At 41.2% G+C, this 27,398-nt stretch overlaps 1 protein-coding gene and 1 long non-coding RNA gene across 3 annotated transcripts; one reads left to right on the forward strand and one right to left on the reverse strand.

Annotated features, from left to right (window-relative positions):
• Nucleotides 1-475: 475 nt before the first annotated feature.
• Nucleotides 476-3,484, reverse strand: LOC102400966. Its single transcript, XR_329229.3, has 2 exons — nucleotides 3,154-3,484; nucleotides 476-2,825 (listed from the first exon to the last, which is right to left on the reverse strand). It is a non-coding gene; the product is annotated as an uncharacterized LOC102400966 (long non-coding RNA).
• A 140-nt stretch (nucleotides 3,485-3,624) lies between these two features.
• RRAGC (Ras related GTP binding C) lies at nucleotides 3,625-26,943 on the forward strand. 2 transcript variants are annotated; one of them, XM_025289043.2, is made up of 7 exons: nucleotides 3,625-3,965; nucleotides 5,706-5,909; nucleotides 6,861-7,060; nucleotides 9,538-9,652; nucleotides 11,173-11,315; nucleotides 13,007-13,155; nucleotides 26,787-26,943. In XM_025289043.2, exons 1-7 carry the CDS (start codon nucleotides 3,729-3,731, stop codon nucleotides 26,912-26,914), a joined length of 1,176 nt encoding a protein of 391 aa, XP_025144828.1. In that variant the 5' UTR covers nucleotides 3,625-3,728; the 3' UTR covers nucleotides 26,915-26,943. The 2 variants fall into 2 exon arrangements, with proteins under 2 accessions (XP_025144828.1, XP_006077609.2); XM_006077547.3 differs by lacking the exon at nucleotides 26,787-26,943 and adding an exon at nucleotides 17,156-18,712 and having other exon boundaries at nucleotides 3,629-3,965.
• Nucleotides 26,944-27,398: the final 455 nt, after the last annotated feature.

The following is a 27,398-nucleotide window of genomic DNA, read 5'->3' on the forward strand; positions in this document are numbered from 1 at the left end:
AGTTGCACATTGGCCTTTCTGTGTTGTTTTTCAATTTCCTGTAATAGCAGTTACCCTGACTGTAATTTATATAAAGAGGATCACACTGTTCCCCTGCCTTACTTAGTTGCTTAGCGGAACACAGAACAGAGGCAATATAAAATTCTGGGTTCACGCACAAGCCTGGATGACAAGGGGAATGAGCCATATATTGTGGAAAATTATAGTTTGTGGGTATAATTATATAGTGCTTTTTCCCCCTCAAAGTATTTTTCTAGCTTTGAATTCATTTTATCTTCATTATCCCTGTGAAGTAGGTAGGCAAGTGTGAGGGGAGGTGGGGTGCTGAATCTTTAGGCCAAAGACAGATACGACTACCAATTATTTACCAATTGTAGAACCTTGGGCACATTAGTTAATTGCTCCAAGATTCACTTTCCTCATCTGTCAAATGAAAATAATATCTGTGCTGCCTACCTCACAGGGTTGTTGTGAGGGTCAAATGGAATGTATATGAAAGATTTGTAAATGGTAAAGCACTATATTCTTGTTTGTTAGTCCTTTTTCCTTTCTTGGAAGACCTACAGTCAGATGTTTTTGTGTTGTTCTTCACTTCTTTGCCTTATTGATTGATTAGCATTATTAAGAAGTAGCCCTATTTCATGTACTTTGTCCCCAGTGTTACAGAAATGTCCTTATTTTTTGGTTAAAACACACAGAGAAAACCATACAATGAAAGCTGGTTTTTAACTAGCAGAAGCCTCAGCACCTGCTGGAAGCTGTGACCAAGCCAATTATAAGGGCATCTTAATTAGTCACAGTGGCAGGAATATGGCAGTGGTCTGTCTCTTCCAGTCACAGGTTTGTTTTTGTAGGGGAATCAGATATGGCTGGAAGAACATTTACTTGAATTGGTTTATCTTTTACCAGTTTGAGTGCCTCCTACAGGGACAGCAGTGGGCTGAGTATTATAAAGATGAATGACTTGAAGTTAACTATAAGACATGTATATAATCACAATGTGGGATAGGATGTGCTAAGAACGATAAATAATAACAAAACATGGCCTCGTGGGGGGTTTTGGAAGAGAGGGAGACATGGCTTCTTTAAGCAGTTGGTGTCGTAGTCCCTTTGTGGACAGGCAAGTAGAAATTTTTTCTGGCAGCCAACCCTTATTTGCTTTTTTCCCTAATGAGACTGGTATTAATAATTATGTAAATCAGATGATTGTCTCCTGTACCATCCTTTTGAAAAATGGCAACCTGTGAGTTGGATAATCAGACTCTTGGGGGGAACTGATATGCTTACACTGCTGTATCAGTCAGTGCTATGTAAGAGTTCAGGGTGAGCCTGGCCTCTGCAGGTCCTCTTCAACATTTCTATCAAGGATCTGGATGAAGACAGTATACATGATGCTCAGTGGAGTAAAAAAAGGATCTGATCTGTTCAGTTCCTGCTGTTCCAGCTGCCTTATCTGTAAAATGTAGATTTCATATCTTGCCTATCTCACAAGGTGTTCTAAGGATTAAATTAAATATAATGGATGTAAAAAGTACCTTGCAAATTGTAAAGGACTACATATGGGTCAGATGGTAGTAATGCTAATTCTCTAATTGCCACAGAGTTGGAGGGCTGGTTGGTAGACTATATTGAGATGAGCTTGAAAATGATTCACAACTTGGGAGTGCCTAAACTTTACGGCCTAAACGAAAAAGTTGAAATATCAAGTCTTACATTTAGGTTAAAAATGCAGCTGTACAAGTTTAGGCACTTAGGGATTGCTGACAAAGTACTGGTTCCAGTGACTGTTAGTGTGACCCACTTATAGTCTGTATATTTTTTTAAAAATTCCATTCTGGAAAGCATTAACAGAAATACTGTCCAGGTGTTAAACAATCACCCTGAAGGCTCTACTGGTCCTTACTGTAGGTGTCAGGCATTTGATGGATGTTGACAAGCTCAATTGCATATAAATGTGGAGAGTACATTTGAAACCACAAAGCTGTATTGTCCAGCATGGTGGCCACTAGCCACATCTGGCAAGTAAAATTAAAAATTCAGTTCCTGAGTCACACTAGCAGCAATTTAAGTGCTCAATCCACACTGGCTACTATGTTGAGCAGTATAGATGTGGAACATTTCTGTGATCACACAAGTGCTATTGGACATTACTGTAGAAGGCCTGGTTAAAGTATGTTTAATGTGGAACAGAGAAGACTGGGTAATGAAGACTGTAATCCAGTATCTGAGGTGCTGTCATAAAAAAGATGACCACTGCTAATAGACTGTGGTGTATAAGCTCCAAGGAGTGTGATTTTTGGCCTGAATAAGAGACTTCTATGCCAAATTTTACTACAGTGGAATTGTTTGCCTGTTGAGATAGTGAGCTCTCTTTCCTGGGCCCTACTGAAATGTATGCTGCAAGTCTTGCATGCAGCCTCAGAAACGCTATACAGTGGATTCTTTTTAGGTGAGAGGTTGCACTAGATGACCTCTAAGGATGTCCTAGCTTTAACTTCGAGATTCAGACAAAACCAACTAATAGATTTGCATACCTGCTTTCCCTTCATAATCAAGAAAGTTTCCTTGAAAGATCAATACCACCACCCATGTCCCCGTTAAGATAAGGACCCTTTTTGGTTAAATTTCCAATTCTAAAGCCTCCCTGTGAAGAGTAAAATTCCTCTAGTTTTCCCATATTTTGGTGACAAGCATTTGTTCTGGTCAGCTTTCATTATTAATTCCTTTGGTCTCTGATCTGAAGGAGATCACACAAGATGCAATGTTCCACGGGGTGATGGAATTACTCAAGAAGATACTGGGTGGGGAGGAAGAGGAGTCAGATCCTGTAAGTGTGAAACAGTAGCAGTATTCATTGTCAGTGATTTGCTGAAGAAAGAGGATAAAACATTCTAGCTTGCTAGCATTTGCTTTCCCATCAGGGTCCAGCTACCTGCTAGAACAAACTATCTCACCGATGACTCTGCCTTGTTTGAGGTTTTGCCCTCACTCTGGCTAGGTCCTCCTCTCTACCTTTGAACATCCCAACCAATGCCATCCTTCCAGACCTGTTCAGACGCCAGCTCCTTAGAGATGCTTTCACCCACCCTTGCCGAGCATTTTTATCTGCACCTCTGACCTTCCCACTTCCTATCTCATACAGAAGCTACTTACTCAGAGGTCCGATCTGCATTAACCTTGGGGCACCTTGAGGGCAGGCAGGATCCAAGGTAGTTCCAGTTTTGTGCCCCTTGTGCCCCAGGACTTCGCGGGCATCAGTAAGTATTGGTTGGGCAAGCACAATAGTAGGAGGAGGACAATCAATTCTCCCAAGTGTCCAGAGAGCGTCACTCATTGCGTTGGCCTCCGGAGTCCCGAAGAAAGCAGGAGAACGGTGAGGAGCAAGGCGCGTGGCTGAGTCGAACCGAAGTGCGGGCTGGGGCGGAGGGCAGAGGGCTCGGCCTGGCCACCCTCCTCGTGACTCCTCCTCCCCCCTCCACGGCTCCGAGTCAGGTGATTCCGGGCACGTGACGGGCACCACCTACCTTGCTGCTCCCGAGTGGCAGCTCAGGCGACCAATGAGGGGCTGGGCTCGGGCGGGGAGCCTATGAGAGCCGGGCGCCGGGGGGCGGGCCTCACAGCGGCGGCGGCTGCCGGGGGCGGCGGCGGCGGCGGCGGACTGGGGAGGCGGCGGCCTGGCTTGGCCTGGCCTGGCCTGTCAGGGCGCGGGCGGCGGCGGCTTCAGCACCATGTCCCTGCAGTACGGGGCGGAGGAGACGCCCCTCGCCGGCAGTTACGGCGCGGCGGATTCGTTCCCAAAGGATTTCGGCTACGGCGTGGAGGAGGAGGAAGAGGAGGCGGCAGCCGCGGGCGGCGGGGTTGGGGCGGGGGCCGGAGGAGGCTGTGGCCCGGGGGGCGCTGACAGCTCCAAGCCGAGGATTCTGCTCATGGGCCTCCGGCGCAGCGGCAAGTCCTCCATCCAGAAGGTGAGTGGGGCCGTTCGGGCCCTCTGCCCCTCCCCCTCCCTCCTCTCCCCGGGGGCGCCGGGGGCCAGCCGGGAGGGGAGGCCCTGAGGAGGGCGGCGGCCGAGGTGGCCGGCTGGATTGTCCCAGCGCGCTTTCTCTTCTCCTCTGGGAAGCAGAGCCCGGGCGCGATCCGCGCCGGGACCCCGATCTCGGAGTCCACGCCCAGGTCAGCCGAGGCCGAGTGGATCCCCGTGCTCCCCGAGTGGCCGGAGCGAGGCAGGTGCCCGTGGCCTCACCTCCTGGGACCTCACTTTCTGGGACCCAGCCCCCGTGCCATTCACGAAACTGAGACTTGCTCCCCGGTTCTAACTCGGAGAACTTTCCCACACTCCCTCCCCGACCGCGGTTGTGTGTGTGCCTCTCACTTCAGGTGACCTGAGTTTGCAGGGCTTCCCAGGTGAGCCCCAGGGAGCAGCGTCAGAAAGAGTTGTGACTAACTCCTTTGGCCTTTGTAATGCCTGCTCTTGTTACTAGTACGAAGGAGACTTCACTGTGACATTCCTTAGTGGGAATGGGGGCTATTCTTCCACCAGTTTTAGTACTTTTAGCCTGGTGAGTATAATTAGTAGTGATTTCCCCTCTGTGTGTGTGTGGCTACGTAAGTCTTGAGACCTGGAAAATATTTACAGACCTTTGTACATGTGCTTTCACTTGGGAAATGGCAGGAGAGGATGGAGGGCTATTCGTTTTTTTAGTAAGGGAGAATAGAGGCAGGGTTGACGACCTCCATCAGCCATTCCTCTTAAACACAAGGTGAGCTGGCGATAAAATGCCAGATACCTGGCTTTTTGCTCTCTTTATTCTGTGGCAAAGATCTCTCCAAAATAAATCTCTGCGTGATATTCTGTAGACATGATGATTTTAAAAAGTAGCCTTCCAAATTTACGGGATTACTGTGTTTTATTATCTTTTCACCGTTACAGCAAAATCGGAGTACACTGATGGCAGGTTTTTAGCAAACTGGTTTTGATTCGTTACAGTGTTACTCACCGTCTAAACCTCAGGAATAACTATCCATTTTTCTCATCCAGCGAGTAGAGAGAGGGAAATTCCTTGTGTGTTGGAATTGTGTGGATTGTGATAATTGTGATTCTTAACAGTTGCGTTTACCTTTTTTTTTTTTTTCCCATGGGAGCTGTCTTTTCCTTGTCAAGTCCCATTCTTCCCCTCCTCACAAATATTCCTTCTCTACCAATATGCCTTTTCCTATTTGGTATAATTTGCCTTTGTTTTATTTCTTCCACAAGACTGCAAACCCATGAAGGACAGGGTCCAGTCAGTTTCTTTTCTGATTATTCGTTAGAACCTGATGTGGGCATTCTGATAAATTTTCAATGAACAAAACTTTTTAAACTTTAGCTATAAATTTTCATAATCTTAGAGCAGATTTTGGCTGAATTTATACAATGGGGAGGAAAAAAAAACTGAGGAGAGACATTGCTACTGCTAGTATTGTATACAGACAGAGAAAATAGAAAAGTTTTAGCTTTTCTGGGTGATTTGGTTTTAGTAATTTGGTGTTTTCTGTTGTGTTACAAGTTAGAGGATAGTGAGTACCAATGGATACACCATTCACTTTTCATCTCTTTTAAAATTTTTGCTGTAGGGTCACATTCTTTATGTTAATTCCAGGTGGAGTTTTGTACTTATTTTAAATAAAAAGTGGAATAGTCATTAAATTGTCTTTTTTTCTTTTAACAGGTGGTGTTTCATAAAATGTCACCCAATGAGACTCTCTTTTTGGAAAGTACCAACAAGATTTACAAAGACGACATTTCTAATAGCTCCTTTGTGAATTTCCAAATATGGGATTTTCCTGGGCAAATGGACTTTTTTGACCCAACTTTTGACTACGAGATGATCTTCAGGGGAACAGGAGCGTTGATATATGTCATTGATGCACAGGTAGTTGGAAATGATGATGTTTACTTTTCTTCTCTGAAGGCAAAACATGTAGGAACAAAGAAAAGTTGTTTATCTTGTCATGTGCTTCTTGCAGCTTGTTTCTTTGCCACTAGATTTCCTAACTGAGAGATGTACCTGCAGAAGTGCTTTAGGAGCAGGCATGCCTTTGTGCAAGGACAGAATAGGACATGACTAGGAGATGGGGTTTATATCACTGAGTTCTAGTTAATGAGCAGTGTTCCACTTTTGTTAAGAGTAGATATTGCTATATTTTTATTAACTGTTGTAATGTCACCCACTGAAAAAGTCTTATCAGTGTGCCTGTAATGAGGAATGTGAGAACTGAGTCAGTAAATATTAAATGAATAGTTTCTCTAGTTGTCCAAATTCAATTTAGCTCAGCTGGCACTTATTGAGCGCTTAGCATGTGGCAGACACTCAGATAAATGGGACATGTCTTTATCCTTAAGAATCTTAATTTTTTTCTAAGCTTAAGCATTAGCTAGGAATGAGTTCTGAGGTACAGATTCTTATGAGTGCGTTCATATATATGACCTAATTTGATTTCTTCTTCACAGTGCTGTAAGGTAGGTATTGTAATTACAATTCTATGGCTGAGTAAACTGAGATCACAGAATTTAAGCAACCTGCTTAAAGTCACACATCTAATAAATGGCAGAGCTGGGATTACTTTAAAAATTTTTTATTGGGAATAAGTGTCCATTTTCCATTTCCTTTTCTCATCAGTATTAAAAATTACAAGCATTAACTTGGTAGTTGAATTCTTAATAAGAGAGATTGAAGATCTATTTAGTGGTATAAGTTAATGGAGTTGTTTGAATACTTACGAATGATTAGGGTAATATATATTCTGTGGTTGGGGAAAGAGGTGGTTTGAGGCTTTCCTAACGTAAGATTTCTTTTTAAAAAATATTTTGTTCTGACTTACAGGATGACTACATGGAGGCTTTAACAAGACTTCACATTACTGTTTCTAAAGCCTACAAAGTTAACCCAGACATGAATTTTGAGGTTTTTATTCACAAAGTTGATGGTCTGTCTGATGATCACAAAATAGAAACACAGAGGGACATTCATCAAAGGGCCAATGATGACCTTGCAGATGCTGGGCTAGAAAAACTCCACCTTAGGTAACAACCTGTGTGTTTGATATGGGAGCCCTGAAAAGTGTGTAAATGTATTCCCATCTCTGTCATTACAAACACGTAGCTCTCTGTTACTGGTATACCCTTCCCAAATGTGTAATGTTTTTGATCTCTGTTGAATTCAAACAGTTTTGGGAGCCTAATGTTAACTGAGAAGTTACTTCCCCTGCTTTTTTGCATTTTCCCAGAGGTTGAAGTCATGCGAGGTCTGTTTCTGTAGGTGTGTTTACAAATTCATCTCAAGAGACTGGAGTCAGGCTATTTCCTCATAGCATTAAATCTGCTTTGGTATTCTCCCCTCTTGGTTCCCGCCCCCCCGTCCCCTTGCCTCAGTTTGAGGAATCTCACATTTGTTGTAGAACTCTGTAGCTTGATCTTTCACAGTCTCTCTCTCAGTAGGAAGAGCCTTTTAAAGAGGGCACATTTTAAGTTTGGATTCTAATGTTTCTTGTTTATGTTTTTTAAAACACTTTATGCTTTTATAAACCTCTAAAAATTGGGTGAAGTGATTGTATCCATTAAATCTGCTTAGGGTTGCTATCAAGTTAAAGAACTGCTGATTCGTAATTCTCATTGCAAAATTAATATTAAAGAACACCTACTAGATAAACTCAGTGGTTTGTATGCTTGTATTTTAAAAATATGTGAGAATTATTTTCTGCATCCTTTTTTATGGTTTAGGTAGAAATGAGTAATAAAAAGTACCCAAGAAAATGTTCTTTTGATGGTACAGACAACTTAAAGGGGAAGCAGCAGTGAGACAACCATAGCTATTTCCTTATCCTTGGTCTGTTATAATGACTTCCCTCTAGGCTCAAGCCAACCCCCATCCTTACCCTAATATTCCCTAGGCCTCCGGCTATAAGATCTTTTTGTTATTCTCCTAAGAAACCACATAGACAAGTCCCATTGACCTTTAGCCTGGATTAAAATATGTACAAGTAATTCATGCTTTTAAAAAAATTCAGCAGTATTTGTAGGAGAAAGTGAAAGTATCTTCCAATAAAATTCCTCAGTCTTATTTTTCTGCAATGAATGATGGGTTTTAAGCCATGATTGTCCTGTGTTCTCCAGGACCCGTAAGAACCCTTCTGATCCTCTTAGCAACATGTCTGTCCCTTTCCAGAGCACCCACCTCAGTGGTATACACTATCCCTTTCTCCAGTTCTCTGTGGGTCCCTGGGCCTTGTTAACAGCATTAAACTTTTATTAATTACTAGCAGAGCTATGGATGAGGTTCTTTTAATTTCCAGTTTCCAGAAACTCAGCTTCCTAGAATGCCCTGTGCCTTGGGAGGTTCTTCCTGTCGCCATCCATCTCCAAACCTCACAGTTCCTGCAGGACCTTCTTACATTGCTAACCTAAAATATTCCTTTACCTTCGTGCCTGTGGGGGGATAATCTTGGTCTTACCTCTTCCATTGTTCTAACATCTAGATTAGAGCCCCATCTAAGTTAGGTTCTTAGGTGCACTCTTTGAAAGTATCTTTGAATTTTGATAAAAAGTGTGGTATAAACAGTTCTGTGTCTCTGACTTTGTTATCTGTGTAATTACGTAATGGATAGAGCTGTGTAACTAAGAGTATACTTCCTGAGTGAAAAAGCAGGTACAGTTGACCACACTGTTTAAATTGTTAAAAGCCTCTCTCTCAAGTATGTGTTTTGTTAAATCTACAAATTTACTTCTTTGTGTATCCTTTTAGGCCTCCAGATAGCTGTCCCTTCTCTCTCGAGCTCCTGCGCTCATCTTCCTTAGCATGTTATTTACATAAATTCTAAGTGCCAGTTTTATTCATTTATTTACTCAACAAATATTCACGGATACTCTACAGGGCAGTGGGTACGCAGCTGTGAGCAAGGCTGACAACGTTTATTCTCATGGAGCTTACATTCTGATGAATGAGACAGCTCAAAGGCACATAAATAAACATATAGTGTAATTTTAAGTACTTACAGTGCTATGCAGAAAAACAAAGGGGGAAGAGGTTGAAAGCAAAGGGTACAGGAGTACCATTTTAGGTGGGATCAGGAAGGAACTTTCTGAGGAGGTAACATTTTATTAGAAACCTGTATTGTATTCTTATTTAATAAATGTCACTTATCTCCTCTGAGCTTTCTCTTGTTTTTTTTTTTTTTTTGGTCAGTTGTGGGCTTAAGAAACCAAGCTTTTTGGATCAGATTGCAAGGATTTAGGTGAATGTTCAGGTTTCCGCATCTGAAAATGTTTCCCTAGTACTACCTCAGTTGCCCTCTGTGTAAATGTATTAAAGGGATGGAGAGCTACAAGCCAGGTGGGGAAATTGCTTTTGTCATCTTGAGTGAGGGAGATGGTGCACAAAATAGGCTTTATTTGAACTTACTGAAATCAAATGTGAAGAAACTTAAAATTTTATGTATTGTGATAATTGTTGTGGGACTTTTAAGATATTTTTCAAATTAATCAAACTGTGTTGTGTCTTTCAGCTTTTATTTGACTAGTATCTATGACCATTCAATATTTGAAGCCTTTAGTAAGGTGGTGCAGAAACTTATCCCACAGCTACCGACCTTGGAAAACCTATTAAATATCTTTATATCAGTAAGTGTGCTATTTAATTCAGTGTTGTTTTCTGGTTTTTGTTGAATATATTTGTATTATCAAATTCTCCAAAAAATGCCTTGAATTAATCTGAGTCAAATTTAAAGACAACACAGTTAAATATTAAATAAATAATCAGATCAGATCAGTCGCTCAGTCATGTCCGACTCTTTGCAACCCCATGAATCGCAGCACGCCAGGCCTCCCTGTCCATCACCAACTCCCGGAGTTCACTCAGACTCATGTCCATCGAGTCAGTGATGCCATCCAGCCATCTCATCCTCTGTCGTCCCCTTCTCCTCCTGCCCCCAATCCCTTCCAGCATCAGAGTCTTTTCTAATGAGTCAACTCTTCGCATGAGGTGGCCAAAGTACTGGAGTTTCAGCTTTAGCATCATCCCTTCCAAAGAAATCCCAGGGCTGATCTGCTTCAGAATGGACTGGTTGGATCTCCTTGCAGTCCAAGGGACTCTCAACAGTCTTCTCCAACACCACAGTTCAAAAGCATCAATTCTTCGGCGCTCAGCCTTCTTCACAGTGTAACTCTCACATCCATACATGACCACAGGAAAAACCATAGCCTTGACTAGACGAACCTTTGTTGGCAAAGTAATGTCTCTGCTTTTGAATATGCTATCTAGGTTGGTCATAACTTTCCTTCCAAGGAATAAGCGTCTTTTAATTTAATAAATAATAGAAACATTTTAAAAATGGCTTGAGTTATTTTCTGAAATTTTCCTTAATACTCACCTTTTTTTGTCTTAAAAGGCTCTGATGAAAAATTTTCTTATGCTTTTCTTAATTAAAAATATCTTTGTGATCTCTTTTCCTGAAGGAAGAGTAGAAAGTGGGATATACTGGGTGTTGGGAATTAGACTCAGTTTAATCTCTACTTTATTGGAGGTCACATTGAAAAATTGATCCTTGTTAACTGTAATCTCAGTGTCATATTTCACATTTCTTATTTTGAGGATTCAGCTTAATTAAAAAGGATATTCTTCCCATCAGTTTAGCATTCAGCGACTGTGTTTTCCAAACACTGCTTTGAAGGACTCAGTGTGTAGTGATCCCCAGTTCTTTAGGCTTTTGCACTATGCTGGATGTTGATGTGAAACATTGTTTGCTGAGTGCCAAATCAAACCTTTCTGGTAGTAGGATCATTTGAATCAGAGATTGATTATTGTCAAGAAAAGGATTATCAGAAATGTAGCATGGCTTGATTTTTGGAGGATTTTGTTTGTTTGTTTTTTGGTGGTGTCTTAGAAAATAATTCATTTAAGTAAAGAGGATGAAAGAAGAACAAATTTGAGTGTGCTATTATGTCAGTAAATCAAGAGCAGAGAAACAATTTGACTTTTCTTCTTTGGATAAGAAAAGTGTCTCCTAAACAAAGTACTGTTTACTCTTGGTATTGGGTTGTATTGTTAAAAATGCTCTTGGATGTTAATGATTCAGGATCTTTGATAAGTTTACAAATTGTGATTCTTTAAAAAATGAACACTTGATTTTGTTTTTTTCAAGAATTCAGGTATTGAAAAAGCTTTTCTCTTCGATGTTGTCAGCAAAATCTACATTGCAACAGACAGTTCTCCTGTGGATATGCAGTCATATGAACTTTGCTGTGACATGATTGATGTTGTAATTGATGTGTCTTGTATATATGGGTAAGTTGTGTTTGTATATATTTTTGTAAGATCTCAGACAAGCGGAAAACCACCAGTTTGACTTGTTAGGGGGATTAATTTCTGAGGCATCTAGCAAGTACTGTATGAAGTAGAACTGACCATAGTGCTTCAGTTTGGAGCATAATTTCTCTGTGAGTGGACTGCTGGGTCTTACTCTTTCCGAGTGGATGGACAAGAGCAGTTGAAAAGGTGTGACTAGTGCCAGACTTAATTATCAGTGAAAGTTTCACCTGCTTTAATTTGGGGGGTTTATACTGTGTCTTCTCACTACTGCGACTTTTCACTACTGTTAGATCAATAAACTAGACTAATTTATTGAAAACACTGAATAACAAGAGTATGTACTGGTTCCTAATTTGATTTAGGCTCTGTGGAACTGAGGAGTCCTTAATCTTTCAGAGAGCACAGAAACAAGGAATGTTTGACCTATACGTCTCAGTTTCTAAGAAGTCTCCAAAATATAAACTCTTCTTTTATTTAAATTCACCACACTTTATACAGAAATTTGTAAAGAAATGGTTTTGTAGAATAGTCCAGAAGACAAGTGAAAACGTTGGTGGATTTACTAATAATTATTTCAAAAGCCAGTAACCTCTGCAGCCTCTACTAGTGATGGTTCATCTTGGATGTTAATGTCAGCCCTCCCGAGCACTGTCCTGATGCTCTGACATTACCTCTGCTTTTTGATACCTCTGTCCTTGATCTGTTGTTCCTCTGTGTTCCACCTAGTCTAAATCCCTCTTTCATCTCTGTCCCTACCTGGCATCTTGGTCTTTCTGCCTCACTTGTCAGTGTCTTTCTCTAGCTGCCTCGGGGGTAGGGAATGCATTTGTCTTCGCTCTTCTTTCCCTGTCTATTCTTGTTTTCCATTCCTGTCAGTTTTGTGACTACATGCTTGCCTTTGTTTTTATTCTTTCCCCAGTGAAAAAGTGATTTTGTCTGTACGTCATGCAGAAAAGTTTCATGTTCCCGTTCCTAGTTTTAAAAAGAGATGAATAGAGTGTATTTTTTATAATTAAAGAATCAAATTTAGTTGTAAATTTTATTTTCAGTATAAGACACATTGTAAACTACATTACACATGATAAAGTATATTATAAAAAAGAAAAGAAACAGCCATTACTTCATTATTATTAACCTGTGTGTGAAACTTGGTATGCTTTATTGAAGTTCAGTTTGTTGCTTACTTGGCTCTTGATTTGTGTTTTTTGAAGGGGGACTCCATGTAATTCTGACAATCTAATCTGATAAATGAAATAGCTTTCAGACCCTGTAAGGCTCACTTTGCAGGCATCAGGATTCCACAGTATCTTTGATAGACCGTATTTACTTTAGTTTTTGTACTTACTCCTTTTTCACTACTGACAGTTTTCATATTTCAGGTTCTTCTTTATTTGCGGAGGGTGTCAGCACTGATTAGCGTGAAGGAAAAATTAGAAGTCTGCTGTCTTCCATGCGTCCTAGGTCAACAAGGTGGTGTGAGCACATGGAATGATTATGCAGCATGGGCTGGGCACCCACAGCTAAACACAGCTTCTGTTCCACTGTGGTTGAGCCAGCCTTTTTTCTCAAAAGACACTTAGGAAACTGGGTAGAAAGACTTGTTGTGCAAATGTGACAAAATGCCCAGTTGGGAAACCTATAATGAACTATACTTTGTTTTAAAACAGGCTAAAGGAAGATGGAAGTGGAAGTGCTTACGACAAAGAGTCCATGGCCATCATCAAGCTGAATAACACAACTGTCCTGTATTTAAAGGAGGTGACTAAATTTTTGGCACTGGTTTGCATCCTTAGGGAAGAAAGTTTTGAAAGAAAAGGTAATGACATTTTAAAAACTGTCTTTATATAAAGGTCTTTGTCAGAATTTCTTAGGTTCTGGAAAACAAGAGAAAACATTGTTGCAGTGTTAGAGGATTTACCAGTTGGTTTGATCCCCTGGAGAAGGGCGTGGCAACCCACTGTAGTATTCTTGCCTGGATAATTCCATGGACAGAGGAGCCTTGCAGACTACAGTCTGTGGGGTCACAAAGAATTGGACATGACTGAGTGACTAACACTTTCACTTGCATGATGTTTTCAACTACTTTTGTGCCTTTCCCTCCATGTACAGTCCATGCTTTCTCCTGCCTTCTTTTGGTCTTCTGTTTTTAAATCACATTTTTTATTCCAGCCTCTGATTTCACATCCTTCTGTTACCTGTCTGCCTGCATTTGGCTTCCACCTGCACCAGTCTCCTGAGGTGGTTTGAGAAGTCACCAGGTCACCTTCTTGCCACATTTGGTGGCCTTTCCTCTTCAGCCTTCCCAACCATGTGACCGTGTCATCCCGTCTTCCTTCACGCCCTCTTCTCTCTGCTTTCCCAAAGCAGAGCTCTTTGGGTTCTTTTGTGTGTCTGTTTCTCTGACCACCTGTTTCTTCTAATTTTTATTTTTCTCAGTTCTGAGTGCCCTTCAGAGCCACGGCTTCTGGCTCACTTCTTCACTTATTCTTCTGGTCAGCACATCACATCTATGACTTCAGTTAATCTCCATGTAGTTGACTGAAAAATTCACCTCTCCAGCTCTGACTTGGGCCTGTTTCCATCCCGTGTTTGAAGCTGTTAGTAAGGCATCTTTACTTAAATATTTATCTTTCCATGATGTCAAAAACCGATGAATATTTTCCCCGTTGTTTCGTGACTCACCTGGCTACTCTGCTTCTGTTACTAGTTATGCCATTTTCCTGGTGTCCACGCTTAGCTGTGTGCAGTCTGGTAATCGTGTGGTGTAATTGCTTCCGAGGCCCTTGCACAGCATCTCACAGAGGGTGTTCTTTGTTCTCCTTTTTCCATTCTTTTCTGTGGTTTTCATTGACTCTTCACCAACTCTTAACATTTTCTTGTGGAACTTTCTAGGGTGTCCTGTCCATTTCCACTATTGGTATCTCCAGTCCAAGTCCTCACCCATCCAGGCCTAAGGTGCTGCATTCAACATATATATTGAGGGCTCAGTCTGTATCGTCCTTTATTCTCAGGCAGGCTAGTTTTCAGAATATTCCTTTTATCGTGTTATTTAACTACTCAAGGATCTATAGTAGCTCTGTTAATCATGCAACAAGTTCCTTCTCTTCTGTCTGGGTTTGTGATATTAATTAATATTGAATGAGTTAATATTTCACTGATGCTTATATTAATGAAATATTTTAGATATACAAAGTTTTTTTGATAAAACAAAAACGTATATATTCCCCTTTGAGCTTAAGATCTGAAACGTGACCAATACATATTTGTCTTTTGTGTATTTCTCAGTTGAAACCCTCTCTTGTGCTCTGTTGAATGTAGTGTTTTCTTTTTCCTGTGTCTGAATTAGTCTTTACTTCTTATCTATCCTTAAACTATATAGGGTATTATATATCTTTGTGTAAACCATGTCAAAATGTAAGTTATCTTCTGCAGCTTGCTTGTTTCTCTTCATTCAAGATTGGTTTTGAGGTTTATCCATATTAATAGCATGTTGCTTCAGTTCATTCTTTGTCACTGTGGAGTGTGTGTATCACAGTTTATATTCTTTTTACTGTATGTTTAGATGATTTTTAAGATTACAAATAGTTTTGCAAGAAATTAACGAACAAGTTTGCCTTTGCACATGGGGAGAATTTCTCTAGAATAGTAAGTATTTAGGAGTGGAATTTATGGAGGGCATATGTGTTCAGTTTTATTGTTGTTGTTCAGTCAGTTGCCCAGTCCGACTCTTTGTGACTCCATGGACTGCAGCCCCCCAGGCCTGTGTATCCCTCACCATCTCCCAAAATTTTCCCAAGGTCATGTCCCCTGCTCAAGTTCATGTCAGTTTTATTAGGCATTATTGAATTGTTCTCCAAAGTGGCTTTACCGTTTTCACCCCTGACAGAGCTTTGTGGGAGTTTCTGTCGCTTCATGTCCTTGCTAATGTTTAATGTTGTCAGATTGTTCAGTTGTTGTCAGTCTGGTAGGTGCAAAACGATGTCTCATTAGGGTCTCATTTTCATTCTCTAATTACTGGTTGGAGCAAGCATCTTTTTCATTGCAGGTGCTCTTTCATGTCTGTTTAGGCTTCTCTAGTAATTTATTTGTTCCTATGCTTTTATCTTTTTTGTGCCTCTTAGGAGTTTCTTATCTTTTTCCATTCTAATCTTTAAAAATTTTTAAAAACTTTTGGTTCCTGGAAATTTTCAAGTAAACACAAAAGTTGAGCAGCTTAGCGATTCCATGTACCTGTCCCTGCTTTCACAGTCATGAACACATGGTCAGTCTTGTTTCCTGTATATCTTCATTTTTTTTTAATCCTTTGTTGTGGAAAGTGTCACACATAAAAGAGTAGAGAAAATAATGTAAGGAAGCCCTTCGTATCTATCACCCAGATTGAACAACTATCAGAATCATAGCCATTCTTATTTCACCTCTGTACCTTTTCTCCTATTGGGTTATTTTGAAGCAAATCTTTGACATCAAATCATTTTGTCTTATAGAGATTTCAGCAGGTATCTCTAAGCAGTAGTGCTCTTTTTTAAGCGTAATGGTATTACCATTAATAGATGTTAAAAGAAAAAAAAATTAACAATGATTTCATATCATCATCACATATCCACACATTGTTCAGGCTTCCTTGATTGTCAGTTTAATTTTACCATTTGTGGAGAACCCAGTTTTAATGTAGTTGAAGTTATCAAAACCTTTATTTTTCTCTGAATCTGAAGGAACTCCTTAATTTGACTCTAACCTGCTTCTTCAGCCGCCATTCCCAGTACTTCTCCCAAGAATTGTCTGCTCCCATCTCCAGTCAGACCAGCTTCTTTCCTGTTTTCACCTGTGTGCTGTGTTCTCAGTGCAAACGCCCTGCTGTTTTCTTGTGATTTTGCTCCTCTTTCCTGCCTTTTTAAATCTTGCCTATATCCTCAGAGTCTTGTCTGCGCCCTGCAGTTTTCTTGGCTGCTTTTGCCTTGCACTTGACCCTCCCCCCTTTGGGCTGCTTCCGCATCTGTAGTTGCTTCGGTATCAGATGCTTGTGGTTTGTTTCTTGGTTTGTTGTCTTTCTGTCCCGGTGTCCTCGAGGACCGGTGCTTCTCTTTCAGCTCTGCTGTTCTCAGTACTGGCTACTAGTTTCAGGTTCTTCTTGTGATGTGGAAGGACTTCTGGATCTCCAGCAATCTCCTGCAAATTCTGGGCACTAAGGAGGATTGGGGGAGGAACAGGGAGGTCTTCCTTTTAAGGAGACTTCATGCAGGTCTTACACACTTGCACTTTTCTTGGTGGCCGGAATTGGTCATATGTCCATATGCACCTGCAAGGAGCCCTTTGACTAAAATCTGATTTGGAAGCCAGTTCATAAGCAGAAAAGGACAGAGTTGCCCTCCTTTCCCTCTGAGGTGGGGGAGCTGGCTTCCTGAGGCCCTGCCCTAGGGGCCTTCCTGATCCCTCCCATCCCTAGGGCTCTGCTGAGCAGTTTGCACAACTCTTGTTCCAACTGTTTCCTTCAGCTTTTCTTTGCCTGCCCCAGAGACTTGTAAAAGGAAAAACTTGATGTGTCGAAAGTATTTTACTTTCACTTTAGAGTTCATTGTAAATTTTCTTAGCAAATTTGTCTTCCTAATTGCTTTTTTATTTACCCTCTTCATTGCCAGGCCCAGAGGTAATCAGTGTTAACAACTTGGGTGTATGCTTTATCATGCTTCCATTGTAGAGAATTTCTCAATTGGATGTATGTTTTAAAATACATACCAATTATTTCTTTCTGTCACCAAATGTTTCCTAACAGATAGTTGACATTCAGGGCGCCTGATCTTCCTTTTTCTCTCCTGCAGGTTTAATAGACTATAACTTCCATTGTTTCCGAAAAGCTATTCATGAGGTTTTTGAGGTGGGTGTGACTTCTCACAGGAGCTGTAGTCACCAGACCAGTGCCCCCAGCCTGAAAGCGCTGACACACAACGGCACGCCACGAAACGCCATCTAGCCTGGATGCCAGCGATCGGGGCTCTGTGCCAGCTTATTCTTCACTCCAGGGTCAGGTGCCATGTGCTACAGGACATAGGAGTTGCCGCTTGTGGGAACCTGGTGCCTGTCCCACTAGAGACAAGGGGTAGAGTTTCTCATTTGGATGCAAACACCTTCAGCCAGTGGTGTGCAACTGAAGCTACTATTTCTTTAAAAAAAAAAAAAAAAGGCAAAAAAGAATTCCAGAGACCACAGAAGTGTGTGTCTTTCTCCTCTTGGGGGCCGTACTTTAAGTAGTTGGGACATCTTGGACCTGGAGATAACAGCCCTTAACCCGTCCTTACCAGGGGATGTCTCCATCAAATACCAGTTGAAAATAATAGAAAGAACTGAATTTTTATATGCTTCACTTAGATTTTCATTTGAGTAGTCTCTAAAAATCCTGCCTCGCTTAAGTTCTAACACTGCCTCTCAGATTTCAATTTTGGACCTTGCACACCTCAGACCTTCTAAACGCATTTGCTTGCTAACTCAGAAGACACATGGTCTGACTGCAGCAAAAAAGGACATTCCTGTATTTGTTTCTGAAGAAATGAGAAAATTTTATGCTGCATAAAGTCGAGAGCAAGTCTCCAACAGTGGCTGCTGCGTTTGTTCCCTCAGAAGTGTTGAGGAACAAACTTTGAGACAGAAGAAGATTTTTGCACCTGTGTTTTGGATACCAGATACCTGGGTTCCTTCCCTCGCATTTGATAAATGATTCTGATCACTGTTTAAAAAAAAAAAAAGGGAATTAAAAAAGTTGTTTTCCCCACAATCTCTTCCTCCTCTTAGGAGAAAAACTCATCATGTCATTGAAATATTTAGCTCATTTTTCTTTAAACTTGATACCAGTCTCCACATACCTTTTATTCTAAGCTGTTCAGATTCTTTTAAGAATTGCTGTTTTGTTGACCCTGAATGACCCAAAGGCACTGGTGGACTGTCCACTGAGGCTTGAAGAGAGCATACGGCACCACGACGTGTCGTTAAACCTACTTCGTCTCCAGTGTTCCGACACCAAGTGTCAACTGTGGTACTTTCTTCACCTAGGATATTGATCTATAATTGGTTGTTTTTTGTTGAAAGTTGATACCCTTTCCATTGACTTAAACTTATATATTACTTTAACTCCACATGCCCAGTTGTCATATATTCCAAAGCCACTGGACCACTTGAGTACATAAGTGCCACTGTTACATGAAGTGTGTGTATTCAGGTCTGTAAACCCAACTGTGTGACTTGGAGTGCTTCCTGCAGATGATTCTGACTGTTGAGTATTTACATGGACCATGGTGATATCCAAAAGAAAAATGCTTTTATATTTATAGGTTATTTCATTGAACTATATAAAATGGGTATCAATAAATGTATTTACTCCAGAATCAGTTTTTTATTTGCATAAGATATGGAGGGTTGGGGCAACGAAACATTGGCTTGTCCCACTCTGTGATTTTATTATACATTTCTTCTTTTGCTGCCTCATATGGTTAAGATACTGTATGTTTCAGGACTTAAAGTTCTGTCCTGGTGCAGGAATTCCATGCCTTGTGTCCAGGCATCTCTGTCTCACCCACTTCTGTTTAGGAGATCTAAACATAGGTAGAAATGGGTCTTTTGGTTGTAGTCTTTTTGTGGTGGTTCATGGTGGGGACTATCCAGGGCCTCACATAATTGATGTACGATATCTAAGCCAGGAAGCATGTAAAGGAATGAGTTAAGTAGAACACATTTTACACAATATGTATTGATTGCAGTTTAGTTTTCATTTCTTCTAGTTTCTGAGATACTCATTATTGACCCTTAAATGTCTGTTCTGCTTATACAGTTAGGTTGGATCTCACCTGTTTGGGGAAAATTTGTATATTAGGGAGGGAGGTAGAGGTCGAAAGATCTTTAATTTTGTGATTGAGCTATTTAAAAAAAAATGGAAATCACAAAAACAAGCTAAAACAAAAAGCCCTTAAAGTACTATCTAATCCTATACCATTTTCAAATTATGGAGACTGAAATCCAGAGGAGTAAAGAGCCCTGTCTAGGGTAATAGATGGGATGACCATTGTAACTTAAACTCTAAATCCAGGGTACTGTTGAGAGTGAAAGGGATGTCGTTAATAACTACGCCAGAGCAACAGGTGTGTACTCTGCTGTTCGGGGCAAGCCAGGTAGCAGCTCAGTCACAGAGCTAGTTAGTGCTGAAGGGACGCCTGTGCTCCAGACCTGGCAGCCCTCTGCTGCCTGCCTGCATCTCCAGCCTCAGGCTCCTGTTGACCCAATGGAGATAATGCTTCAAGAGGGACACGGGTGCCCATAAAATATTTTTTTTCTACTACTGTGGGAAGTTATAAATTCAGGAAGTGATAAGGAGAAAAAGTGGAAAATGGTGAAACAGACTCAGGAAAAAGGAAACAAAAGTCAGAAAAGGATTTGCCTAAAATGTTTTGCATCTCCATGGATGTTTATATGCACCAGGCTACCTCAGAGAGCTGGCAAAGATGGTGGAAGAATACCTTGATCATCTTTTGCAGCAGGGTGTTGGAACTGTTGCACATAACACTGCCTCTCCTGTTCACACACATTCATACATACATGTGCATATGTGTACACAGACACACTTATGTAATGTCTCAATAACAGAATGTTCAAGGTATTTGGAATTGTATATATTTACCTCCTACATTTAGGATTCTGTGTGTAGACACAGAAACAAAGATAAAATTATGATTGTCACAAGCTTAATGTGTGTGATTCGTGGGCTTTGTTAAGGTTCTGTATCGGTCCTGTTTTGTTTTGCAAATGCTGACAGCTCTTGGAGTTATATCCAGAAGAGGTTAATTAGTGAATATTGTTATTTTTCATCTGAGCTACCAAAGTAACTTGAAACATTCCCCCTTTGTTCCCCAGAGACCTTGAAGGAACACAGTCTTCCAAGGGACTGTAGGCGGCAGCTGGGCAAAGCTGGAGTGCATTTCCATTAGTAGTGCTCAAACTGGTCCTATGGAGCCGAGGGTCTAGCCGTAAAGAGCGTGGTGGGAGGGACATGAAGGGGCAGCAACTACTAATTATTTCAGGTGTTTGTGTGTATTACCTCGTAATCTTCACAGTACCTGGTGAGCTAGGGCCTCTAGTTCTTTTTTGCAGGTGGGGAAGCAGGCCTGTGGAGGTGTAGCGGTGGAGCTACAAGTGAAGTCCATGCAGTTTGATTCTAGAGCCTGCATCCTTCAACCATCACTGTACCTCACTTCCTTCATAGGGAGGGAGGGTTTGGTCATGGAAAATTGTGCAGAAAACAAATTCTGTAAAGTTTGGAAACCACATTCTGTAGTTCTCGGAGATTTACTGTGTACAGTAAAATACTAAATTCTTTGAGAAGACCTGCAGTAAAGAAGTCTGATTACCTTGGTTTATAGCCCATGTTCCTAAGTTTGATTGTTTTAAGAAATGCCTTTTCAAGAGCATGGGCTTCACAGGTTGGCTCAGTGGTAAACAACCTGCCTGCCAGTCCAGGAGACTCAGGTTCAGTCCCTAGGTTGGGAAGATCCTCTCGAGGAGGAAATCACCACCCTCCCTGATATTTTTGCCTGGAGAATCCCATGACAGAGGAGCCTGGTGGGCTATAGTTCATTGGGCTGCAGACAGGCATGACAGCATGTTCAATAAGTACACAGAAGGACATTTTACTGGAATGTTTTCTGTGGAATTGGAAATACGATTTTTTATTCCATTTTCCAAGTGGCTTAATATAACCTATAATGAACTGGTGATGAGTAAATCTTGTATATTTTCATAATTGAAATTAGTAGTTCATGCTGGTCCTTCAGCTTGGATTCTGCTTCCCTTGGCATATAGAAATTCTGTTCATCCTACCAAGGTCAGCTTAAATGTCCTAACTTCTACAAAAGCCCTCTGAACCACTGAGCCTCCCTAGCACCATGGGTGGGTTTGTTCTCTGCCCTCTTTTTTGGTGACTTGCTCAGCACCTGTCTTTGTAGGTAGTGATGGGGGAAGCATATTTTCTACTCTGTAGAATTTCTCCAATATCCCATATGTTGAGGAAAACCCAGACTCATTTAAATGTCTCTCATTGCAGCTTTGACGTGAAGGCGATGCTTTTCCTGGCTGGGCAGTAAGCTTGTCAAGCTTTTTACCCGTTTGGCTGCAGTGTCCAGTTCCTCATTGCTTGACCTCTAGGTGGCGGTGTTGTATCATTTAAACTCAAGCTTTCAGGCTCCCAGAAGTTGCCTCTGTTCTAAAAGTTTCTCAATTGCCTGTATCACCCAAGTGTACACCTAACTTAGAGAGTCAAAGGATTGCTGAAGTTATTTCCCCTGAAATCATACTCCGTGCTGATTGAGACAGTGTGTTGGAAGCGAAGCAGTTTGTGATTTTCCCTTTTTCTGTTCATTATCAGCTCTTTAACAAGGGGTTGGATAGGATGAAGGTCATAACATCCTTTTCTTCACTGGATTATGGGTTACAAAGGAGCTTTAATAAGAGCGTGCTGTCCTTATGCCTATAGCAGGCAGAACGATTTGCTCACCAAGCCATCTGCCGTAGATGAGTGTGCTCTTAAAGGAAGGAAGGAAATTTGCATTTCTCTAATAATTAGCAATGTTGAGCAAAAGGATGGTTTTTGAAGTGCAAGGGTCTTAAAGTGGAAGTTGCAGTACTTTTCTAACGACACATTAGTAGTAATGGGCACTGGGGGAGGGTAGTAATGGGCACTCGTTTGGAAGGAAATGCCACATGTTTGAATGATAATTTCTGCATTCATCACTCTTTTTTTTTTTTTTTGCCTCAGATGAGGTTTGTCGTAATTATTTCACACTTGAGAGCTAAAACACTGCAAAGAAAAAGGCTGCAGCACATTATCCCTCCATGGGCATATCATATTTCCACAATCCCCAGCTGTGACTTTGTTCCACAAGGACAAATTTTAATGTAAAAAAAACCTAAATTCATCAGTGTAGCTTCAGAACTGTTTAAAATATAACTGAGAAAATTGCAAAAGGACAGTTATAATGAGGAACTGAGTAGAAGGAAACGAGTTACCCCTCGACCTCCCCCACTCCAGTGCCCATTACTACCAATGTGTCTTTCAAAAAGCACTGCAACTTCCAATTTAAGACCCTTGCACTTCAGAAACCATCCTTTTGCTCAATATTGCTGATTATTAGAGAAATGCAAAACAATGATCTCTTGCCAGTCAGAATGACCATCATCAAAAAGTCTATAAATAGTAAATGCTGGAGAAGGTGTGGAGAAAAGGGAACCCTCCTACAATGTTGGTGGGAATGTAAATTGGTGCAGCCACTATGAGAACAGTATGGAGGTTTCTTAAAACACTAAAAATAGAGCTGCCATATGAGCCAGCAATCCCACTACTGGGCATATAGCCGGAAAAACTGGAAAATCTAATTTGAAAAGATACATGTACCCAGTTCATAGCCGCAGTGTTTACAGTGGCCAAGACGTGAGAGCAACCTGAGTGTCCATGGACAGATGAATGGCTGAAGCTGTGATATGTATACAGTGGAATATTAGTCACAAAAAGAATGAAATAATGCCATTTGCAGCAACATGATGGACCTAGAGATTATCATACTAAGTGAAATAAATCAGAGAAAGACAAGTATCAAAGGATACCACTTAAATGTGGAATCTAAAAATGGATACAAATGAACTTATTTAAAAAACAGACTCACTGCTATAGAACACAGTCTTATGGTTAACAAAGGGGAAGGAAAGAGAGGGATAAATTAGGAGTTTGGGAGTAACAGATATGTACTACTATATATAAAATAGATAACAAGGACCTACTGTATAGCACAGGGAACTATATTCAATATCTTCTAATAATCTGTAATGGAAAGAATGTGAAAAAGACTATATACATGTTTGTGTAACTGAATCACTTTGCTGTATTCCTGGTGGTGGTGGTGGTTTAGTTGCTAAGTCATGTCTAGTGATCCAATGGACTGTAGCCTGCTAGGCTCCTCTGTCCATGGAATTTCCCAGACAAGAATACTGGAGTGGATTGTCATTTCCTTCTCCAGGAGTCTTCCAAACCCAGGGGTTGAACTCAGGTCTCCTGCATTGCAGGCAGTCTCCTTCATTGCAGGCAGATTCTTTATGGACTGAGCCACCAGGGAAGCCATATACTTGATACAAAGTTGTAAATCTACTATACTTAATTTTTTTTTTTTTAAAGCATCTTTTGAGCTAAAGTGATCAAATATCAGAAGGGACACGGCAAACAATTAAAATTTGGTTTACTACAATATAGATAGGAGCTTGGGTTGTAAAAATGGAATATTGATCTTCTACAATGTTCTTTTGCCGTTTTTGTTTTTTAAGAGAGGTGCTGTTACACTCATGTTAGCAAGTTGTGTATATTCCTTCCTTTGTTTTCATTGTCCTCTCTCCTGTCTGTATTCAAACAGGCACGCAAAGTTTGTGTTCTAGGTAATGAGTCAGCTGAGAAGGGAATGTTAATTTATTTGAGCCTGAGTGTGTGGGTGCTAAGTTGCTTCATTTGTGTCTGACTCTTTGTAACCCTAAGAACTGCCAGGCTTCTGTCCATGGGATTCTTCAGGCAAGAATACTGGAGTAGGTTGCCATGCCCTCCTCCAGGGGATCTTCCTGACCCAGGGATCTAATCTGCTTCTTTTGTGTCTCCTACATTGGTAGGCAGATTCTTTACCACTAGTGTTACCTGGGAAGCCCTTATTTGAGCCTATCTTACTCTAAAAAGCAGTACTGGAACTCTCTGTACTGGAGCCTTATCCCGGACAAGGTATTGGCTTTACACTTTGGCAAGATGAACTAAGAAGTAAGCTTAGAGCCCTACTGACATTTTCTAATACCTGTCTTTGGAAATTAGAGCTGTTTGCCATTTCATGCTTGGAGGATGCTTTATAGCTGCACTGCAGCTTTTCCTGGTTAGTTAAGACTGAAAGTTCTCTGGGCTCTGTGTCCTCACTGCATGACCCTTGTGGCAGGGTATTGATAGAAAAAGGATAATTGAGAAAGGCAGCCTATTTGGCAAAAAGGAACTCATTTAGGTGTCAAAGGTCACAGGATCTTAGTGGAAATGTTCCCTGGACAACTCGAGTGACAAGGCGGAGCTGGAGGCTGAGCTGAAGTTTGAGGGAGGGATTCAGGGCAGGACTGAATGAAGGCCATGGTTGATCAGTGGAAGGAGCCTCGCTGGGGAAGAAGTCAGAATGATCCTCGTCGTGAGAAGAAAACCAGGTAGACTGTGAAATGTGAAATGCAGCAAGAGATCCGAAGGCTGAGAACAAATAGATCTTAATTTTACCTAGAAGTACTGGTGACTTGGAAAAACCTCTGAACTGGAGATCTGGACCATTTGCAACTTCTATAGGTTCTTTACTTTCCTCTCCCCATTAATGTATTGTTAAATCTTGAAATTACTTATTAAAAAAATTTTTTTGGCTGCACCAACGTGGCATGTGGGATTTTAGTTGTCTGACCAGGAATTGAACTCTCCCTGCATTGGAACCACAGAGTCTTAGCCACTAGCTACCAGAGAAGTCCCAAAATTATTTATTCTTGATTTCTTTCAGATCCAAGTTAATGGTTATAAAAGTACTTGTTGAACACTGGAATTCTTCATTTTACCCCAGGCCAAACCTTTATCACAGTTAATCAAAATACTTACAGAAGCCTTGGCTTATCTCTTAGATTCTTCATTTTCAAAATCTGGACTAGCCTATAAAGAAAGGAGGTGTAAGCAAAAGCAAAGGTGTTAGTCACTCAGTCATGTCCGACTCTTTGTGACCCCATGGACAGTAGCCCACCAGGCTCCTTTGTCCATAGAATTCTTCAGGCAAGAATACTGGAGTGGGTAGCCATTTCCTCAACAGGGAATCTTCCCAACCCCGGGATCGAACCCAGGTCTGCTGCATTGCAGGTGGATTCTTTACTGTCTGAGCCACCAGGGAAGCCCCATAATAATAGCCTTGTTTTTGTTTTAAGTATTATTAGCAGTAGCATTGGTATTAGATTATTTGAGTGCTTACAACTCATCAACCATCAGGCTAAGAACTTTACTTGTGCCTTCTCACGTAGCCCACCAGTGTTATATTGGTGGTGTTTAGTCACTAAGTTGTGTCTGGCTCTTTGCAACCTCATGGATTGCAGCACACCAGGCTTCCCTGTACTTTACTATCTTGAAGAGTTTGCTCAGATTCATGTGCATTGAGTCAATGATGCCATCCAACCATCTCATTCTCTGTCACTCCCTTCTCCCCTCTCCCCACCCCCAATCCTCGGTCTTTTCCAGCATCAGGGGCTTTTCCAATGAGTTGACTCTTTGCATCAGGTGGCCAAAGTATTGGAACTTCAGCTTCAACATCAGTTCTTCCAATGAATATTCAGAGTTGATTTTCTTTAAGATTGACTGGTTGGATCTCCTTGCAGTCCAAGGGACTCTCAGGAGTCTTCTCCAACACCACGGTTCAAAAGCATCAGTTCTTCAGTGCTCTGCTTTCTTTATGGTCCAGCTCTCACATCTGTACATGACTACTGGAAAAACCATAGTTTTAACTATATGGACCTTTGTTGGCAAAGTAATGTCTCTACTTTTTAATATGCTGTCTAGGTTTGTCATAGCTTTTCTTTCAAGGAGCAAGCGTCTTTTAATTTCATGGCTGCAGTCACCATCCACAGTGATTTTGGAGCCCAAGAAAATAAAATCTGTCACTGTTTCCATTTTTCCCTGTTTGCCATGAAGTGATGGAATAGGATGTCATGATCTTAGTTTTTGAATGTTGAGTATTAAGCCAGCTTTTTTCACTCTCATCTTTCACCTTCATCAAGAGGCTCTTTAGTTCTTCTTCACTTTCTGCCATTAGGGTGGTATCATCTGCATATCTGATGTTGTTGATATTTCTCTGGGCAATCTTGATTCTAGCTTGTGATTCATCCAGCCCAGCAGTTTTATGACGTACTTCGCATATAAGTTAAATAAGCAATATCATGAGGTTAGAGCTATTGTTGTGGTCCACTTTATAGATGAGAAAGCTGAGGCACAGAGATGAACTTCCAGGAACATATTGCTCGTTACTGGCAGAGCTTGGATTTGAAGTCTCATTTGTCTGATGCCTGGGCAAAGGGCTTCCTTCTTGGTAGTGGCAGAACTCCTTAGAGGCTGAGTCTACAAAAGAAGGAAGAAAAATGGCTAGTGAGGACTCTGAACGGCTTGCCCAAGAGTAGTTTGGAAATAGCTGTAGTCATCCATTGTGGGCGAGGTAGGATACCTGTTCACCAATAAGCTTTCTCCTCTTGGGTGCAGGGATAACATTTCCAGCCTCCCTTGCAATTACAGATGGTTATATGATTGAATTCTGGCTGTAAGAACTTGAGGGAGTGGTGCACACCACTCCAAGTCTAACCGATAAAATCCTCTCCCTCATTATCCTTTCTTTCCCCAAGATGGAAAAAATAGCATGACAACTCTTCAGAAAATGCAGAGCTTTGATGTGGATGGAGCCTGGATTCCCAGACAGACTGTGAGAGCCTCATCTGCTGACCAGAAACAGTTGCATTGGAATGTTACATAAGCTGTGAATAAATGATGTGAAGTCTTCGAGATGACAGACTTGATTTGTTTTTTGTTTATTTGACTGAGTCTGGTCTTAGTTGAGACATGCAGGATCTTCACTGCGTCATGCGGGATATTAATTGGGTCCTGCAGGGCTCACTAATTGTGGCACAAAAGGCTTCAGCGTGGGAGGGTTCAGTAGTTGCCCTGGGGCATGTGAGATCTTAGTTCCCAGACCAAGGACTGAACCTGCATCTTCTGCATTGGAAGGTGGATTCTTAACCATTGGACCACCAGGGAAGTCCTTAGACTTGATTTGTTATAGCAGTTGGTATTATCTTAACTTACACACCTACACACGCTTTCGGTTGTGATTTTTAGGTAGGAACTTGGACAGGTAGAAAGGATATCATCTCTTGAAAGAAGTAAACCGGAAAGATTCAGATTTTGTAGCCAGTTGCAAAATGCCCAAAATAATCCTTTTCAGGCCAAGGAGATTATAA

Source organism: Bubalus bubalis, chromosome 6 (genome assembly GCF_019923935.1).
Source record: "Bubalus bubalis isolate 160015118507 breed Murrah chromosome 6, NDDB_SH_1, whole genome shotgun sequence".
Taxonomy (NCBI): domain Eukaryota; kingdom Metazoa; phylum Chordata; class Mammalia; order Artiodactyla; family Bovidae; genus Bubalus; species Bubalus bubalis.

What these genes read in the sequence shown, in the direction of transcription:
- RRAGC (XM_006077547.3), top strand. Translation starts at nt 3,729, where the DNA reads ATGTCCCTGCAGTACGGGGCGGAGGAGACGCCCCTCGCCGGCAGTTAC. An exon ending in GCAAGTCCTCCATCCAGAAG is followed by an intron (nt 3,966 to 5,705) that starts GTGAGTGGGGCC and finishes TTCTTTTAACAG; the next exon opens with GTGGTGTTTCATAAAATGTC. An exon ending in TATTAAATATCTTTATATCA is followed by an intron (nt 9,653 to 11,172) that starts GTAAGTGTGCTA and finishes GTTTTTTTCAAG; the next exon opens with AATTCAGGTATTGAAAAAGC.